The sequence below is a fragment of the Hyla sarda genome, chromosome 4 (genome assembly GCF_029499605.1).
Source record: "Hyla sarda isolate aHylSar1 chromosome 4, aHylSar1.hap1, whole genome shotgun sequence".
In the NCBI taxonomy this organism is placed as follows: domain Eukaryota; kingdom Metazoa; phylum Chordata; class Amphibia; order Anura; family Hylidae; genus Hyla; species Hyla sarda.
Window position 1 is genome coordinate 281,340,031 of NC_079192.1, and position 19,405 is coordinate 281,359,435.

The 19,405-nt window shown below is 43.3% G+C and overlaps 1 protein-coding gene across 1 annotated transcript; it reads left to right on the plus strand.

Annotated features, from left to right (window-relative positions):
- Window positions 1-16,033: 16,033 nt before the first annotated feature.
- Window positions 16,034-19,150, plus strand: LOC130369305 (protein spinster homolog 1-like). The gene is made up of 2 exons (XM_056574394.1): window positions 16,034-16,145; window positions 17,559-19,150. Exon 2 carries the CDS (start codon window positions 17,584-17,586, stop codon window positions 19,096-19,098), a length of 1,515 nt encoding a protein of 504 aa, XP_056430369.1. The 5' UTR covers window positions 16,034-16,145; window positions 17,559-17,583; the 3' UTR covers window positions 19,099-19,150.
- The last annotated feature ends 255 nt before the right edge of the window (window positions 19,151-19,405 follow it).

Below are 19,405 nucleotides of genomic sequence, written 5' to 3' on the forward strand. Positions count from 1 at the left end.
ATCACCAGGGAGGTTCTGATACCCAGAGGCATCTATAATGTAGGCGTCGCCAATCGCTTGTTTTGTCATTTAGTCCAGGAGCTACGGAGCTACGCGGCCATCTCAGTCGGCTGCCAAGCCACACCCCATGGAAAGCATATTCATATAAACAGGGGCGGACACAGACAACAGAGGGCCCCTGTGCAAAGAATATGCCTGGGCCCCCCCCCACCCAGGTAATATGTTTGCTAGGTAAGCAGGTAGTACGTTTGCAAGTAGTAAATTAGGTAAGTAGAACATTCTCTAAGTAGGTAGGCAAGCAGTAAGTTTGCAAGTTATTTAGGCAGGTAGTAAGTTCAGTTGCTAGGAAGGCAAGTAAAAGGTTTGCCGCTAGGTAGGTAGGTTACCGTATATACTCGAGTATAAGCCGACCCGAATATAAGCCGAGGCCCCTAATTTCACCCCAAAATCCCAGGAAAAGTTATTGACTCGAGTATAAGCCTAGGGTGGGAAATACATCATCCCCCCTGTCATCATCCAGACCCCCGTCATTGACACCCTCATCATCATCACCCTGTCATCATCACCCTGTCATCATCCCCCCTTCATTATCACTGCCTGTCATCATCCCCCCTTCATCATCCCACACCCCCCTTCATCATCCCCACCCCCCTTCATCATCCCCTTGTCATCATCCCACACACCCCCTTCATCATCCCCTTGTCATCATCCCCTTGTCATCATCCCCACCCCCCTTCATCATCCCCTTGTCATCATCCTCTTGTCATCATCCTCTTGTCATCATCCCACCCCCCCTTCATCATCCCCCTGTCATCATCCCACACACACCCCCTTCATCATCCCCTTGTCATAATCCCACACCCCCCCTTCATCATCCCCTTGTCATCATCACCACATGTCATCATCATCACCGCTTGTCAATGTCTGATACAGTGGTCTTCAACCTGCGGACCTCCAGATGTTTCAAAACTACAACTCCCAGCAAGCCCGGGCAGCCATCAGCTGTCCGGGCTTGCGGGGAGTTGTAGTTTTGAAACGTCTGGAGGTCCGCAGGTTGAAGACCACTGCGGCCTTCGACATCATCCAGCCCCCTCTCACCCCCTTTAGTTCTGTACTCACCTCCGCTCGGCGCTGGTCCGGTGCTGCAGGACTGTCCGGTGGGGAGGTCGTCCGGTGGGATAGTGGTTCCGGGCTGCCATCTTCACCGGGGGGCCTCTTCTCCGCGCTTCGGGCCCGGAATAGAGGCGTTGCCTTGACGATGACGCAGAGGGACGTTGGTAATGAACGTACCTCTGCGTCGTCGTCAAGGCAACGTGACTATAACGGGCCCGAAGCGCGGAGAAGAGGCCCCCCCGATGAAGATGGCAGCCCGGAACATCTATCCCACCGGACCACCTCCCCACCGGACAGTCCTGCAGCACCGGACCAGCGCCGAGCGGAGATGAGTACAGAACTAAAGGGGGTGAGAGGGGCTGGATGATGTCGAAGGCCGCAGTGGTCTTCAACCTGCGGACCTCCAGAGGTTTCAAAACTACAACTCCCAGCCGATGGCTGCCCGGGCTTGCTGGGAGTTGTAGTTTTGAAACCTCTGGAGGTCCGCAGGTTGAAGACCACTGAGGGCGGAGAGTTCACTCGAGTATAAGCCGAGGGGGGTGTTTTCAGCACGAAAAATCGTGCTGAAAAACTCGGCTTATACTCGAGTATATACGGTATACATTTGTTAGGTAGGCAGGAAAAGCATTTGCTAGGTAGGTAATATGTTTGGTTGGTAGGTAGGCCGGTATATGTTTGGTTGGTAGGTGGGTGGCCACGTTACATTTGGTAGGTAGGCCCTTAGTCTAGTGTTTTCCAAACAGGCTTTGGCTGTTTGGGCATGCTGGGAGTTGTAGTTTTGCAACAGCTGGAGGCACTCAGGTTGGGAAACACTGGACTAAGGGCCCAACTACTCACCAAAATGCCACCTTCTGCTGCAAAACTCTAACTTCCAGCTTAAGACTGTCCGAGCATGCTGGGAGTTGTAGTTTTGCAACAGATGGAGAGACAATGTTTTGAAAACACTGCCGTAGTTAGTGTTTCCCAACCTGGGGGCCTCCAGCTGTTGCAAGACTACAACTCCCAGCATGCCCGGACAGTCTTAAGCTGGGAGTTAGAGTTTTTCAACAGCTGGAGGCACCCAGGTTGGAAAACAATGGACTAAGGACCTACCTATCAAACCTGAGTGTCTCCAGCTGTTGCAGAACTATAACTCCCAGCATGCCTGGACAGCTAAAGACTGTCAGGGGAATGCTGGAAGTTGTAGTTTTGCAACAGCTGGAAGTCCCCAGGTTGGAAAATACTGACTAAGGCAGTGTTTTCAAAACAGTGTCTCTCCAGGTGGTCCAAAACTACAACTCCCAGCATTCCCGGACAGTCTCCAGCTGTCAAGGCATGCTGGAAGTTATAGTTTTGCAACAGCTGGAGGCACACTTATTTGTAAACACTGGTGTAACACTGGAGGCACACTGATTTGTAAAACTGGTGCTGAAACAATGATGACACTGAGCGCACCGTGATTTACTGACCTGCAGGAAAAGCAGAAGGCGGCGAACAGAGAACGGGACACCAATATTGGAGCAACGGGGGAGCATAGACAGTTGAGTTAGTTTCTTTTGGAATAATTTTCATCCCTGGCACAGTGGATAAAACTAAAATAAAATACAAAAAAAGCCAGCAAGTAGAAGTTAAACGTCCGTCTTTATTCAGGGTTCTTCCTGAAAAGCCTTCACGGTGGCAGACAAACCATGAACATATCAAAAATATGAAATATTGCACAAACAGAGGGGGGGTCCCAAGCAAGGCTGACGCGTTTCTGATCTATCGATCCTTACTCATAGCCTGTAGATCCTCAAATGAGGCACCCTTATATACTCCAGGGCATTTTCCCCATTCCCACAGGAAGGGGAGGGACAGGTCCACATCACATGTGCGCGTGATTAAAACCAAAACAAAAACATGGGACCAAACACAGATAAATTATTCAGAGACATATCAGTAATGTAATATTAAATCTGTTTTGCTATTTAGACCATGGGGTTGAATGCAATTCAAAAGATAAATCCACATGATTTCCCTATTGTGGAGGGATCGAATATGGTCACCTCCCCTTTTATTTAGTTTCACCTTCTCAATGCCTGAGAACCTGAGGGAAGTGGTGTCTGAATTATGATATATTAGAAAATGTTTAGATATGTTAGAAATGTTCGAGCTTAAAGGGCCAGCTGCATGTCTAATGTGCTCTTGCATGCGTTTTTTAAGGGACCTTTTGGTGGAACCCACATATGTTAAGTGACATTGTGTGCACATGATTTTATATAAAACAAAAGTGCTATCACAGTTTATAAAGTTGTGAATGACATTGCATTTGCCATCCACCGTACCTTCTATTTTCTGGCATTTTTCGGCAAAGGGACATACCACACACTGCGATTTACCGCACTTGTGGAAGCCCTTGGTGCTAATCCACTGGGTGGTAACACTAGCCGTGTCCACCATACTGGGAACAAGTAGATTGGATAGAGTAGGTGCCCGCCTCACTGCAAATCTCACACCTGACTTTATAATCTCCCCTACCGTGGGATCTGTTGATAGCAAAGGTAAGTGTTTAATTACAATGTGTTTGATGTCATTAAATTCTGGACTGTACGTGGTGACAAATGTAGGACAATCTTGTGATTCAGTTGGTTGCTTACTTGTAAAAAGGGATTTTCGATCCATAGGATCCACTCTCAACCGAGCTTTTTTCAAGAGCCATCCAGGGTAACCTCGAGCCGCCAGGCGTGTGCATGCTGCATCAGCTTCCCTGCGGTACACCTCGGCGGAAGAACTGTTCTGCTTAATTCGTATAAGTTCACCTACTGGTATGGCTCTTACTGTTTGTTTGGAATGGCATGAATTCGCCCTTCGGATGGTATTGCCTGATATCTTTTTTCTGTAAGGATCAACCTCAATTTTATTTGTATCAGGGTTGCCACTAATATGACATCCAAAAAGGGGGTTTCACTTTTACACCATGCGTGGGTAAACGTAAGATTAAACTGATTATTATTGATATATGTCATGAATGCATCAACGGTCAGATGGTCAGACGACCAAATGATGAACACATCGTCTACATACCTCCCATACCATGCGAGGCATGTGGAAAATGGATTGGTGTCAGAAAAAATTAACTCCTCCTCCCACCAAAAAACAAAAAGCTTAGCCCGAGCTGGTGATTACTTTGCTCCCATTGAAGCACCCGTGCGCTGCAAATAAAAATTGTTACCAAACATAAAATAATTGTGTTTTAACACAAAATCTACCACCTCAATAATGTAATGTCTCAAATCCACAGAATATTTAGAAAATCTCATCAGTATATCCGAGATAGCTGATAATGCCAGGTTTTGCGGAATACTGGAATAGAGCGATTCAATGTCGCAAGTAAGCCACGACAGAGAATCGCTCCATGTGAATTCATCCATGATTTTTAGCAAGTGCTTAATGTCCTTGATATAACTTGGGAGGTTGCAGTACTGAGTCCAACCACTCGCATAGGTGCTCGTTAAGGGATCCGATCCCCGCCACGATCGGACGCATCGGCGGCGGGAATCGGTCCTTATGCAGCTTGGGTAGCGAGTGGAAGATAGGAATAATTGGAGCAGGCCCGAAAATATAATCCACTTCTTTTTGGGTCAAAATAGATCTGGCTTTCCCCTCTTCCAACAGAGTCAACAGTTCTGTTTTAAAAGTTTCAGTGGGATCCCCACAAAGTTTAAGGTAAGTTTTATCATCAGATAGTAGATTTTCATTTAAAATGATTTGTGATCGGGGCTCCATACGTGTACTAGTGACAGGAAAGATTGCCTACATACCTATACAAGATCTTACCCTAGCATAGCGGTCTGAGTTGTGCCATAACCGCGCAATGAGGGCACGCCTATAGAGGGCATGCACTATAGTGAAGGAATAAGATAAGGGAGGGTTGGGAGGGTTCCACAAACGACACGTGCTCCGCCCCTGTAGGAGAGGGGAGAGTTATATACACACGCCCCCACCTGTTCCCAATGAGCCCCACCTGGAAGTGCAGGGAGCGATAATTACTTCCGCCCCTCGCACAAACACAGCCCATCAGGCTTTATACTTGTGATCGGGGCTCCATACGTGTACTAGTGACAGGAAAGATTGCCTACATACCTATACAAGATCTTACCCTAGCATAGCGGTCTGAGTTGTGCCATAACCGCGCAATGAGGGCACGCCTATAGAGGGCAAAAAGCAACCATGCTAGGATGAATACAATTCCTGAAATAAAACATCCTACATCCAGCATCAATCTTCACATACCCGAAGTTGACTATACCTAATGTGCTGAAAGAGTAGCCCTGACCAACTAGTGACTACTAGAGGTGGTAACCATACCTTTGAAACCGTGGTAGTAACATCCATCTGTAAAGAATCAACCTGAGAATAACCTTCCCTGCCAAATACTAACTGAACTATACCTATCACCATCCCTACTTGTGACATTACTTCAAATGGACACGGAAAGGCTAACTTCATGGCAGGTCTGACAAGCACCAATCCCCTGCTATTTAAGAGGCAAAAACTAAACTGACAGGTAAATGACAAGAAATACCTATCTACCTGATAGATCGTGTGGGTCATGTCGCATGACAAGGTTCACGAAGGCACCTTACCTGATTGAGACTGTAACAGACATACCTAACTAGCCACTGTACTGACCCAACTGGACTTGGAAGTGATGACCCATTGCAGATGACAGCTCCCTGCGAGAGCAACGTATCTGTAGACGTGACCAGTGTTTAGATGAACCATCATGTCTGTAGACCTGACAGGTCTTTGTGACACCGTCGTGCCTGAACCCGTCACAGGTCCCCGCGGAACCATCGAGCCTGTAGACATGACAGGTCTTTGTGAAATCATTGTGCCTGTAAACGTCACAGGTCTTTGTAAACCACTTTTTTTTTTTTTCTCAAATACGTAAGTGTGAAATGCCATATTGAGATTGTATACTATCTGAAACGTGTCAGATTACCTACATAACCATGTCAAATCAATTGCTCTGAAATGAGACAGCAGCAACCATGATTCAATCCCCGATCCTAAAGAAATGAGTCATGAAACTGTGTATTAAATGCAGAATATATCTGCAACTAAATGCTGGCCCTCCTTAAAAGAGAACGTGCAATTATGCCGGATAGTTGAATCTGTGTACTATAACGAAATTATAATGTCATCGAGAAATACAACAGACGAGGTTGTATCTGACCTGAAAACGTGTCAGGTCATAACAAATATAACACACGACAAAATTGCTCTGAAAACGAGTCAGTAGCAACTGGCATTACCCCTTTTAACCTGAAGAGGAGTCAGGCAACAGGGTAACATCATGAGTATTCATGACAAGATACCTGTATGAAGCTGGAGTGTTGTTCTGAAGGCGTGTCAGTAACAAAAATGACCAATTGTGTCCAATACCCTAAGCAAAGGATCTACCTCCCCTGTGTGCACCACATGAAACATGTTAACCGTATGTGCGGCATAACCTGCTAACAGTATACCCAACTACAAGTCGCTACTCAATATGTTATTGCTCTGAGACATGTCTAACAATAACCTATGTGGTGCATCCCCCCCTGCAGACGTAGGAGGTTTAAGAATATGTGCTCGATATATCTGCAATGAATGTAAGCACCATATGAATACTGTAATCGTGTCTTGTAAATATATGTACAGCCAGAGGTGCAACTGCTATTCAACACTAGGAACGAATGCACATAACCTACCCGCATACAACTATGGTAGTATGCAACAAATGCTGTGTACTGGTGCATGTATCATACACAAGCTGGGAGCGTAAGTACCGTGAAAATGTAAGGAACGTTATGAATTTATGCTCTAACATCATTATGAGTACCTCATACATGCCTAGAAAATAAAGTGTAAACATATATCTAAAAAGATAGACAACGTGCAACTATGCCGGATAGTTGAATATGTCTACTATAAGTAACTGATAACGTGGTCATGAAATACCACGGAGGAGGCTGTATCTGTCCTGAGAACGTCTCAGGTCGTGACAATGAACCACAATGTAATTGCTCTGAAAATTTGTCGGTAGCAACCGACATTAACTCCTTAATCTGAAGGAGTCAGGCAAATAGGGCAACATCCTAACAAAGCTGTATAACCTTTCCGTATAAACATTATGCACGAATATGCAGTATGAAAGCTATGAGCATGAGTACAGTAAAGCTACGGGAGCATATGTGTAGTGTAGACTCTAAGGATGGAAATGCAGAAAAACTATTACCCATGTGCAGTACAACAAAATAAAGCTATGAACGTAACCAGACTATGAGCGTAACGTGCAACTATGCCAGAGAGTTGAATCTGTGTACTATAACGAAATTATAATGTCATCGAGAAATACAACAGACGAGGTTGTATCTGACCTGAAAACGTGTCAGGTCATAACAAATACACCAACGACAAAATTGCTCTGAATACGAGTCAGTAGCAACCGACATTACCCCTTAACCTGAAGAGGAGTCAGGCAACAGGTTAACATTGTGACTATTCCTGAAATTGGTTGCTCTGAATGTGAGTCAGTAACAACCGCGATTCAACCCCTGAAGGAATGAGTCAGGTGACCGGGCATTGAACAGCCGATTAGTGCCACTAAAATGATGACCACCCTTGAACGAGTACCTGTGCCGGATAGTTGAATATGTGTTCTATAACTAACTGATAACTTAGTCGTGAAATACAACAGAGGAGGTTGTATCTGACCTGAGAACTTGCAGGACATGACAATAAACAACAATGCGATTGCTCTGAACGAGTCAGTAGCAACCGACATTGACCCCTTAACCTGAAGAGAAGTCAGGCAATATGGCTACATCCTGACAAACCTGAGTGAACTTTCCGTATAAAAGACTATGCACGAATACACAGAATGAATGCTATAAACATACGTACAGTAAAAGCTACGGGAGCATGTGTGTAGTGTAGACGCTATGGATGAACATGCAGAATAAATACCATTACCCATGTACAGTAAACACTATGGATGTTAGTGCAGATAACATAACAGAATGAATGCTACATGTACGCAGAATAAGTACTACAACGTGTCAGCATAATAATTACTACCATCGTATGTACAGAATGAATGCTACGAATGTCCGTGTAGTGTATTGCTACAATTCTATGTGCAATATACATGACGTGAACATGTCTGTGGTATGAATACAACAAGCGTGTATGTGGTATAAATGCTATGAGCGTATAGTGATATGATACTATGAGCAGTATACTGCTATGAGTATACTTGCGATATCAATGCTAAGAGCGTATGTGCCTGATGTAGGCCATGTGTATGTGCAGTATAAACGCTACAAGTACATGTGCAGTATAAGCGTCGAGCATATGTGCTACAAATTAATATGTGGTATGACGCTATGAGGTATGAGTACTATGAGCAGTATAATGCTGTGAACATGCTATGAGCGCGTGGCCACCACTGCACGAAACAGCATGACACTATGTGTGAGAACCATAGGAAACCTGCGTGTATGAATGCGGTGAACATGTGAACAACAAAACCATGACCGTGTAACCAATATAACTGCCATGAGCGTATGAATGCGGTGAACGTGTGAACAACAAAACAATGACCGTGTAACCAATATAATTGCCATGAGCGTATGAACCCTGCATGTATGAATGCGATTAACGTGTGAACAACAAAACCATAACCGTGTGACCAATGTAACTGCCATGAGCGTATGAAACCTGCGTGTATGAATGCGGTGAACAACAAAACCATGACCGTGTAACCAATATAACTGCCATGAGTGTATGAACCCTGCGTGTATGAATGCGACGAACGTGTGGACAACAAAACCATAACCGTGTAACCAATATAACTGCCATGAGCGTATAAAACCTGCGTGTATGAATGCGATGAACGTGTGGACAACAAAACAATGACCGTGTAACCAATATAACTGCCATGAGCGTATAAAACCTGCGTGTATGAATGCGATGAACGTGTGAACAACTAAACCATAACCGTGTGACCGATGTAACTGCCATGAGCGTATGAAACCTGCGTGTATGAATGCGGTGAACGCGTGAACAACAAAACCATGACCGTGTAACCCATATAACTGCCATGAGCGTATAAAACCTGCGTGTATGAATGCGGTGAACGCGTGAACCACAAAACCATGACCAATCAACCAATACAACCGCCATGAGCGTATGAACCCTGCGGTGAACATGTGAACAACTTAAGAACCGTGAGAGTGTGACCACTATAACTGCCATGAGTGTATGAACCGTATAATTGCTATAGGCAGTATACTGCCGTAACCAGTATGAAATACCATTAACATATGAACCGAATGATACTTTGAGCGTATGAACCAGTGATAATTACGAGGTGTTTGATTGCCATGAACGTAACATGGTAGAAAGAACGTAAGACCGTGAACATGCCAAGAATATGTGAACAGCATTAATGCCAAGTTTGTGGACCGTGTAAAACACCAGTGAGTGAGAGAATAACCATGAGGTGAACAGCATAAACGAGTTTGCCCAGTATAAATGCTGTTAATGTATCGTCAGTGAGTATATGTACCGTATATAATGATATTAGCACATGAAACTGTATACATACTAAGCGCGTACGAGCAGTGTGCCATAAGCGTATTAATTAACCATGAGAGTACGGACAATAAGAAACTCATGGAGTTATCAAACCGTGAAGATGCTCTACTCGTGTGCACCTTGCACCAGTAATGCGTGTATGCCCATAATAAACCAAGCGTATGAACCGTATGGATACCATGATCGTGCAAATAACACTGTGTATACTATGATTTATTTGGATGTAGCCTATGTTATATCTCTACAGAGCATTGCACCCTACTATATACTATATTGAAACAAGACAGTCTACAGAGCACTGTATCACCACACACTGCATATGCTACCCTGCAACGTGATCCTCTGCAGAGTATTGCACCACACCAAACAGTAAATGCCACCCTGTGTTGCAACGAGACCCTTCGCAGAGCACTGCACCACACTGGACATGCTAACTGTAACGACCCTCTGCAGAGCATTGCACTATGCCCTATATAATATGTTGTATTGAAACCATCCCATCTGCAGAGCATTGCACTAACTGTATAAAGTTTGTTTATAATGAGACCATCTGCAGAGTAAAGCACTATACTGTATATAGTATATATTATATTGTAACAAGACCATCTGCAGAGCATAGCACCATAGCTGTATATCATGAATACTATATTGTAATGAGACCATCTGCAGAGCATTGCACCTTAACTATATATCATGTATACTATATTGTAACGAGACCATCTGCAGATTATTGCACCATAACTGTATATCATGTATACTATATTGTAACGAGACCATCTGCAGAGCACTGCACTATACCGTTATACAGTACATGTTATATTGTAACGAGACCCTTTGCAGAGCATTACACTGTACCGTATACTGCAAGGGCACCGTATACCCCGCAGAGCACCGCACCACACAGCAAAAGTTATATTGAAACAACTCTTTGCAGAGCATTGCACCACACTGTATACAGCAAACTTTATATTGAAACAACCCTCCGCAGAGCATTACACTATACTTTAGATTAACGATAGCAGACAAGCTGACAGGACCGCATAACGAGGACTGGGCAGCTGCCGCAACCTGTCCCAAGGGCATAGACAATTGTAGCTGTGCGGGTGGCGGGCAGTCCACATGTCGCCATGAGGCAGCTAGCGGGCTGCGCGAAATGCTGAGGCCGCACCACCCCCAGCAACGATTTAACTCACCTGCTTGCCGCTCCTGGCCCCCACTACTGCTGCGCGCAGAGCCAGCCAGAACCATACCTGCCCAATATTACCTTATAATCAGAGTGAGACAGCATCCCCAGATAAGACAGCCAGCGGAGCTGCCAGGATGCCGCGCCTGCACCCCCCAGACTCATGATCAGCGAGGCCTCCGCACCGTGAGCAGCAGCTCTGAAGATTTTTGTGGGAGATTCAAACACCAGACTGTCACAGGAAGCAGAGATTCCACAAACGACACGTGCTCCGCCCCTGTAGGAGAGGGGAGAGTTATATACACACGCCCCCACCTGTTCCCAATGAGCCCCACCTGGAAGTGCAGGGAGCGATAATTACTTCCGCCCCTCGCACAAACACAGCCCATCAGGCTTTATACATACAGTCCCGTGTCCATACATACTACCGAGCCGCCTTTATCGGCGGATCGGATCGGCAAATTTTTGTTTTTCTTTAATTTCTTTATGGCAGTAGCCTCCTTTTTATTCAAATTAGGACATTACTTTTGATTGTAGATTAACCAAATCTTTCATGATAAGGTCCTGGAACCAATCAAAAATTGCTGGTCTGGTCTGTATGGGGTAAAAATTTTGGTTTTTAGTGGAGAAGGTATGTGCAGTATTCACTTCATCACAAATTGATATCCCACTATTTTCAAGGAGACAGAGATCTCTAAAAGCAATTTGTTCTGCTAACGTATGCATTAGCGGTAAATCAGGGTTTATAGAAAGTTGAGGTGGGTCCGATGGTTCATCAGCATTTTCCACAAAAAAATGTTTCTTAACTGTTAAAGGGGTACTCCGGTGAAAACCTTTTCTTTTAAATCAACTGGTGGCAGGAAGATAAACATATTTGTAAATTACTTCTATTAAAAAATCTTAATCCTTCCAGTACTTATTAGCTGCTGAATGCTACAGAGGAAATTCCTTTCTTTTTTGGAACACTGATGACATTACGAGCACAGTGCTCTCTGCTGACATCTCTGTCCATTATAGCAGATGTATGCTAGGGGCAGCATGGTGGCTCAGTGGTTAGCACTGCTGCCTTGCAGTGCTGGGGACTTGGGTACAAATCCCACTATGGACAACAATAAATAAAGCGTTATTATAATAATATAGGGATTATTATAATAACGTCAGCAGAGATAACTGTGCTCATGATGTCATCAGAGAGCATTCCAAAAATAAAAGAATTTCCTCTGTAGTATTCAGCAGCTAATAAGTACAGGAAGGATTAAGATTTTTTAATAGAAGTAATTTACAAATATGTTTAATTTTTTGCCACCAGTTGATTTAAAAGAAAAAAGGTTTTCACCGGAGTACCCCTTTAAAGTTCTCACAAATTTATTTATATCCAAAATTGTCCGATAAACATCAAAATGATGTGTAGGAGAGAAACCCAGTCCTTTCCACAGGACTGAGGTTTCTTCATCTGTAATGATTTGTGCAGAAATGTTAATGACTTGAAAATCCTCTTTTATTACTTTTTCCGTTTGTCCTTGTTACGCTCCGAAGCTCTTCTTCCTATGTTTTCTGCCACCGCGCCTTCCTCGTTTTTTGACTGTCTTCTCGCATTGCGATTCTTGTGAGTGTTCACATATTGCGGTTCTGAGTCCCCGCTAGTGTCCGTGGTATCTGAACAATCTGAATTTTCAGTAAACTCCTGGTCAGAAGAACTAAATTCACATGGAGCGATTCTCTGTCGTGGCTTACTTGTGACATTGAATCGCTCTATTCCAGTATTCCGAAAAACCTGGCATTATCAGCTATCTCGGATATACTGATGAGATTTTCTAAATATTCTGTGGATTTGAGACATTATATTATTGAGGTGGTAGATTTTGTGTTAAAACACAATTATTTTATGTTTGGTAACAATTTTTATTTTCAGCGCAGGGGTGCTTCAATGGGAGCAAAGTCATCACCAGCTCGGGCTTACCTTTTTGTTTTTTGGTGGGAGGAGCAGTTTATTTTTTCTGACACCAATCCATTTTCCACATGCCTCGCATGGTATGGGAGGTATGTAGACGATGTGGTCATCATTTGGTCGTCTGACCATCTGACCGTTGATGCATTCATGACATATATAAATAATAATCGGTTCAATCTTAAAGGGGTATTCCAGGCAAAAACTTTTTTATATATATTAACTGGCTCCAGAAAGTTAAACAGATTTGTAAATTATAAGGCTGGGAAAGAAATGTATAGATTTGTGTAGCTCACTTAGTAGTAGATTGTACCTGAGGTTAAAGGTGTTGCCTTTACCCAAGAAGGCCTATAATTAAAATGTATGAAGGTATATAAACGTAATTTATATAAAACCAGTCCTCAAGGTACAATATGAAAAGAGAAGAAGGATATATGAAATAAGAGTTGGTCCAGTAAAAGTTAATATATGGTATTTATTAATTACAACACTTATTTAAAATATATAATATAGGACAACCTATTAAACCTCAGCAGGGCCCTTGCATGGGGTATAGGGGTCCAAAAAAGGTGAGAATGGTAAAATAGAAAAAAATAAAAAAAATAAAACAATTATGTGGAGATAAAATTGTAAAATATAATAATGTACTGTATATCGAAAAACAGTTATTGTCAGTCTCTGGTGTAAATCAAGTTCATTAGTTTGAAGCGCTTGTTATAATTCAAAAAAGGGTGCCTGGGATGTTCAGCATTGAAGTGGAAGTATACTGTAGTAATGGGCTGGCGAACTGTCACAGTTCATTCATAAGTTAGGATACAGATTTGCCGCAATGGTACAGTATAACAATGTTGGCACAGTTCATGTGACAGTGTATGGATATTGTCACAATTCAGTCGTCGGTAGATGATATAATGTTGTCAAAGGACTGTGCTGCACTTAGGTATCGTACGGCTGTTTATAATAGAGTTCGGTGCACAGCACCACTGACCGGCTCCTAGGAAGAACAAGACGGGACAGGCTGGAACGGCTGGGCAGTCGGCACAGATGGATAAGTGCCTGTCCGGTAGTTGGATGGCTGAGTCCTGGGCTGGCACGGCTGGCGTCCGGCCTGTTGAGGTAGATGTCCTGGACTCTGGTTTGCCGTTGGGTGTTCCGGAGCTAGTTGCAGGAGTGGTGATCTGTGGTGGCGTCCTCGTGTCTGAACGGAGCGCTATCTGCGCGCGTAAAGCGGTGGTCACCGCTCAGATGGCTATACGCGTTTCAAGGCCTCGGGCCTTTTCTTCAGTAGCAATGGAGATGTATTAAGAAGAAATTATAAAACTATTTATAGTGTCTGTACTGTGATGTCATTATCGTTTAGGGTCGGTGTAAAAACCTGGAGATCAGGTAATGACTGTAAAAGGTGGTTACTGGACCGTAACAGAAAAGGAGAATTGAGTGTAAGTGTGAGATAGAGGGAAGAAAATGAGTGTAGGTGTGGGAGTGAAATTGGAATATGAGTTAAAATATGAATTAAGATTGATGTGTATACATAGAATTGTGTATGTAAAGTCTTGTAGAAATTAATTAATTAAGTGGAGATTGTGGATATAAGGATATTGAATAAAAAAAAAATAATAGATAATATGTAGTGGTAGTACATATATAGAGATAGTACATATATAGAGATACATTGTACACATATGCATATATGTGCGCGTGGATATGGGCACGTATGAATCGTATTGTTTCAAAAGATTGGTGGTGTGATAAGAGTGTGTGTAGGATTATCAAATTTATCTGTGAGATGAATGTGATAAGGTAGAGATAGAAATGTGAGTTGAAAAAGATGGTATTGAAAATATAGATAAAATAGAGATAGAAATGGGGAAAAATATGTAAACATGGGAAGGATAAGAATAAATAAATAAAGTGCAATAAGTAAAAACTAATAAATAAGAAATAAACAAAAATAAATAAAAATAAATAAACAAGTAATTAAAAACTGGTTTTATATAAATTACGTTTATATACCTTCATAGATTTGTAAATTACTTCTATTAAAAAATCTTAATCCTTTCAGTACTTATGACCTTCTGAAGATAAGGTTGTTATTTTCTGTCTAAGTGCTCTCTGATGACACCTGTCTCGGCAAACGCCCAGTTTAGAAGAGGTTTGCTATGGGGATTTGCTTCTAAACTGGGCGTTGCCCGAGACAGGTGTCATCAGAGAGGACTTAGACAGAAAAAAACAACCTTAACTTCAGAAGGTCATAAGTACTGAAAGGATTAAGATTTTTTAATAGAAGTAATTTACAAATCTGTTTAACTTTCTGGAGCCAGTTGATATATAAAAAAGTTTTGGCCTGGAATACCCCTTTAAGTCCCAGGATGCCCTTGGTCCTAGTGGGGTTAAAAGGTCAAAAGATTAAAATATATAAACTAAGAAGACATTGTGAAGTACGGGGATATACTCGGCAGGCCTGGAGAAGAAAGCAGCATTCCTAAAGCGTGAGTAGGTGCCTCCAGCTAGGGTCCGTGTCCAGGATTCTGCATAGGTAGTTCCAAGGAAAATGCTGTGGCACTCAAGGTATGGTGAAAAAAGGAAAACTATTTATTCATCCCAAATGTGCAAAGAGCAACGTTTCAATGGTCTCACACCATCATTATCAAGTGGCTTGCACATTTGGGATGAATAAATAGTTTTCATTTTTTCACCATACCTTGAGTGCCACAGCATTTTCCTTGGAACTACGTATGCAGAATCCTGGACACGGACCCTAGCTGGAGGCACCTACTCACGCTTGGAACTATATATATATATATATATATATATATATATATATATACACAAATCAAAAAATATGTTGCAGTCTCTTGTAATACCTTTTTTATTGGACTAACAGAATTTTGTAGAGACAAGTTTTCAGGATTCCTCCCTTTATCAAGTCCAATAGTCAAGGACTAATGAACAAAGGACTTTATAAATTATCAGGGAGGAATCCCAAAAGCTTGTCTCTACAAAATTCTGTTAGTCCAATAAAAAAAGGTATTACAATCTGCATCACTGGACTAATACGGCTACTCACATTTACTATACGGATATACACATACCTGAAGATGGTTTAGAACCCTGTGATGTCACACATGCTTGTGATGATGTCACCGTAAGCTGTACAAGGAGGTGCGCGCCGGCTGCAGTCTCTTCAGTGTGTTTTGCATTCACAACCTGTGGTGCAAAGTGTTTGTTAGAGAGTTTCTATTTGCGATAGAGAATTCAAGATTTTGACCGTTCCTTGTCTGAAGAGAGAACCACAAGGTAAGTCTCAGCCTCTTCTATTCATACATACACAGGGCTTTTTGTTTGACAGTTTTTTTTTATTGTTGTTGCTTTTTTTTTAGCAAAAAAAAAACAAGAAATTAATTTCCAAAAGAAATAACAAAAGTTATATTTCTCATAGCATTGTGACAATACTTGGCTTAGGCATTAAACATAATAAAACGCACAGATAGTATCATGACCAGAGCTTTTTCTTGCAAAAGTGCTAAAATGCAATTATGCCCAAAAAAGCCCCCAAGAAAAAGAGTCCTAATTCATGAAGTTCTAAAAGATATAAGTGTATGAGAAAGATTTGGTGGTGTAGTAAAAAAATAACAGAAAGATTAGGGCAGAAATATAATAGTATATAATAGTATTATGTGTGTACTAACAATAGAAATACTCCGGGTACTCCGAAAGGGAAAACATTTTTCAAATCAACTAGTGGCAGAAAGTCATATAGGGGATGGATAGATCCCAATGAGGTGGGGTAGGTTCATTATTAGTAAATGTATATAGCAGGATAGCCCAATTGTATCTATAGTATGAAGTTCACATGGCCCAGTGACCATACAGCCAAGCCCTTATAATCCACCATTACTAGGACAGATTCAGGGTTATCAGATATTACTAGGACCGGACAGGTTTAGGGTTATCAGATATTACTAGGACCGGACAGGTTCAGGGTTATCAGATATTACTAGGACCGGATAGGTTCAGGGTTATCAGATATTACTAGGACCGGACAGAATCAGGGTTGTCAGATATTACTAGGACCGGACAGGTTCAGGGTTATCAGATACTACTAGGACCGGACAGGTTCAGGGTTATCAGATATTACTAGGACCGGACAGGTTCAGGGTTATCAGATATTACTAGGACCAGACAGGTTCAGGGTTATCAGATATTACTAGGATCGGACAGGTTCAGGGTTATCAGATATTACTAGGACCGGACAGGTTCAGGGTTATCAGATATTACTAGGACCGGACAGGTTCAGGGTTATCAGATATTACTAGGACCGGACAGGTTCAGGGTTATCAGATATTACTAGGACCGGACAGGTTCAGGGTTATCAGATATTACTAGGACCGGACAGGTTCAGGGTTATCAGATATTACTAGGACCGGACAGGTTCAGGGTTATCAGATATTACTAGGACCGGACAGGTTCAGGGTTATCAGATATTACTAGGACCGGACAGGTTCAGGGTTATCAGACATTGGTAACCTCAGGGAAGACGTCTCCATATAAAACACTTATAGAGAAGCGTCTTCTTCTGAGGCTGCGATGGTCTTAGTGTTATCTTGTGGTGCTGTGCTGGACATTTCTGCTCTGTATGAAGGATCTATTGTATAATGACAGGAATGATGACATGTTGTCTAATGTGTTCACTTATCTCTCTCTCTCTAGTGTTTTCAGGCTCTGACCTGTGACCATGGCCTCTCCACAAGACCCATTGCTGAAGGAGGAGGAAGAAGCAATGGAGGACCATAGTGATATGGATGTAGAAAAGGGCGATATCCCTGAGAGGCAGAACCTGCCATCTCTAAGCGTGATGTCCACCGCACGTTCCATCATCACCGTAGTGATCCTCGCCTTTGTTAATTTGCTCATCTATGCAAATCGCTCCAGCGTGGCGGGGGTGCTGCCTTATATACAGAAAGCATATGACACCAATGCTAGTCTGTCCGGCTTATTGAATACATTGTTCATTGGAAGCTACGTGCTGGTCGCACCAATTGCCGGATATTTGGGCGACCACTGTAATAAGAAATATACTGTTTGCGCAGGAGTCATCGTTTGGCTGAGCATGACACTTACCCTGTCATTCATCCCTGACGGGTACTTCCTGCTCTTCCTGCTGACGAGTGGACTGGTTGGGGCCGGAGAGGCGACTTTCTGCACCATTGCCCCCTCCATCATTGCAGACCTTTTTACAAGTGACCAGCGGACCCGCATGCTGAACGTGTTTTACTCCGTCATACCTGTAGGCTGCGGACTAGGATACATCATCGGGCCCAAAGTGACTGATGCAGCAAGGGGCGATTGGCACTGGGCATTTCGGGTCACCCCTGGCCTGGGCCTCATAGCTGTGGCTTTGATGATTTTGGTCACAAAGGAGCTTCCAAGAACGACTACAAACGGGAAGAAGAACAACAAATCCCAGAAGTTTGCCAAATGGGCGACAGATCTGAAAAAACTATTTAAAAATCGAAGCTTCATGTTAACCACCATGGGATCGACGGCTGTATCCTTCATAGTGGGAGCCATAGGTGTATGGGGTCCGTCATACCTGACCCACGCACGAACACTCCTACAAGAGAAGGACCCTTGCCGTGCTGAACCGTGTGACTATCACGACATCCTAATATTTGGTGTGGTTACAGTCGTTTCCGGCATTCTGGGAGTTGTAGCAGGGACGGAGATAAGTAAAAGATATCGCAAATCCAACCCACGGGCGGATCCGCTTGTGTGTGGATGCGCGATGATGCTCTCCGCCCCTTTTCTTCTGCTGGCATTGACTTTTGGCAACATCAGCCTCGTTGCCACCAACATCTTCATCTTCATCGGAGAGACGCTTCTGTCAGTAAATTTCACCCTCATATCTGACATTATACTAAAAGTAGTAACTCCGTGGAGGAGATCTTCAGCCCTGGCCGTGCAGATGACAATCTATCACCTCCTAGGTGACGCCGGCAGCCCGTACCTCATCGGCCTGATATCTGACACCTACGAACGAGGATATGCCAAATCCTCTCTTCTGAAATACCGCAGCCTGGAGTATGCCCTCATGACCTGCACCATAATGGCAGTCATCGGAGGGGCCTTCTTCATGGCCACGGCCCTATATATAGAGAGGGACGAAAAAGAAGCAGAGATGGAATCAGAACCTCCGTCATCCTCCTCCTCCTCACTGCTTCCTGCCGATGAGGACCGCGCTTCAGACTGAGGAAAAGTCATTGCTTACCTTTATCTCGTTTACTTCATTAAAAAAAAATTAAGAAAAAAATAACTGCATTTGTTCTATGTTCCAGTTTACCCCTTATTCTCTACCCAGGGGCGGACACAGACAGCAGAGGGCCCTTGTGTAAAGAATGTGCCTGTGTCCCCCCCCCCTCCCCAAAACATCAATTGTTCAGCACCCCCCCTCCATGTGTCACTTACTCAGGTGGACCCCCATATGTCACTTGCTGTACAAGTTTCTAATTATTTATTAAGGCCTCCCATATGCCGCAGCTCATTCAAGCCCCCCACAT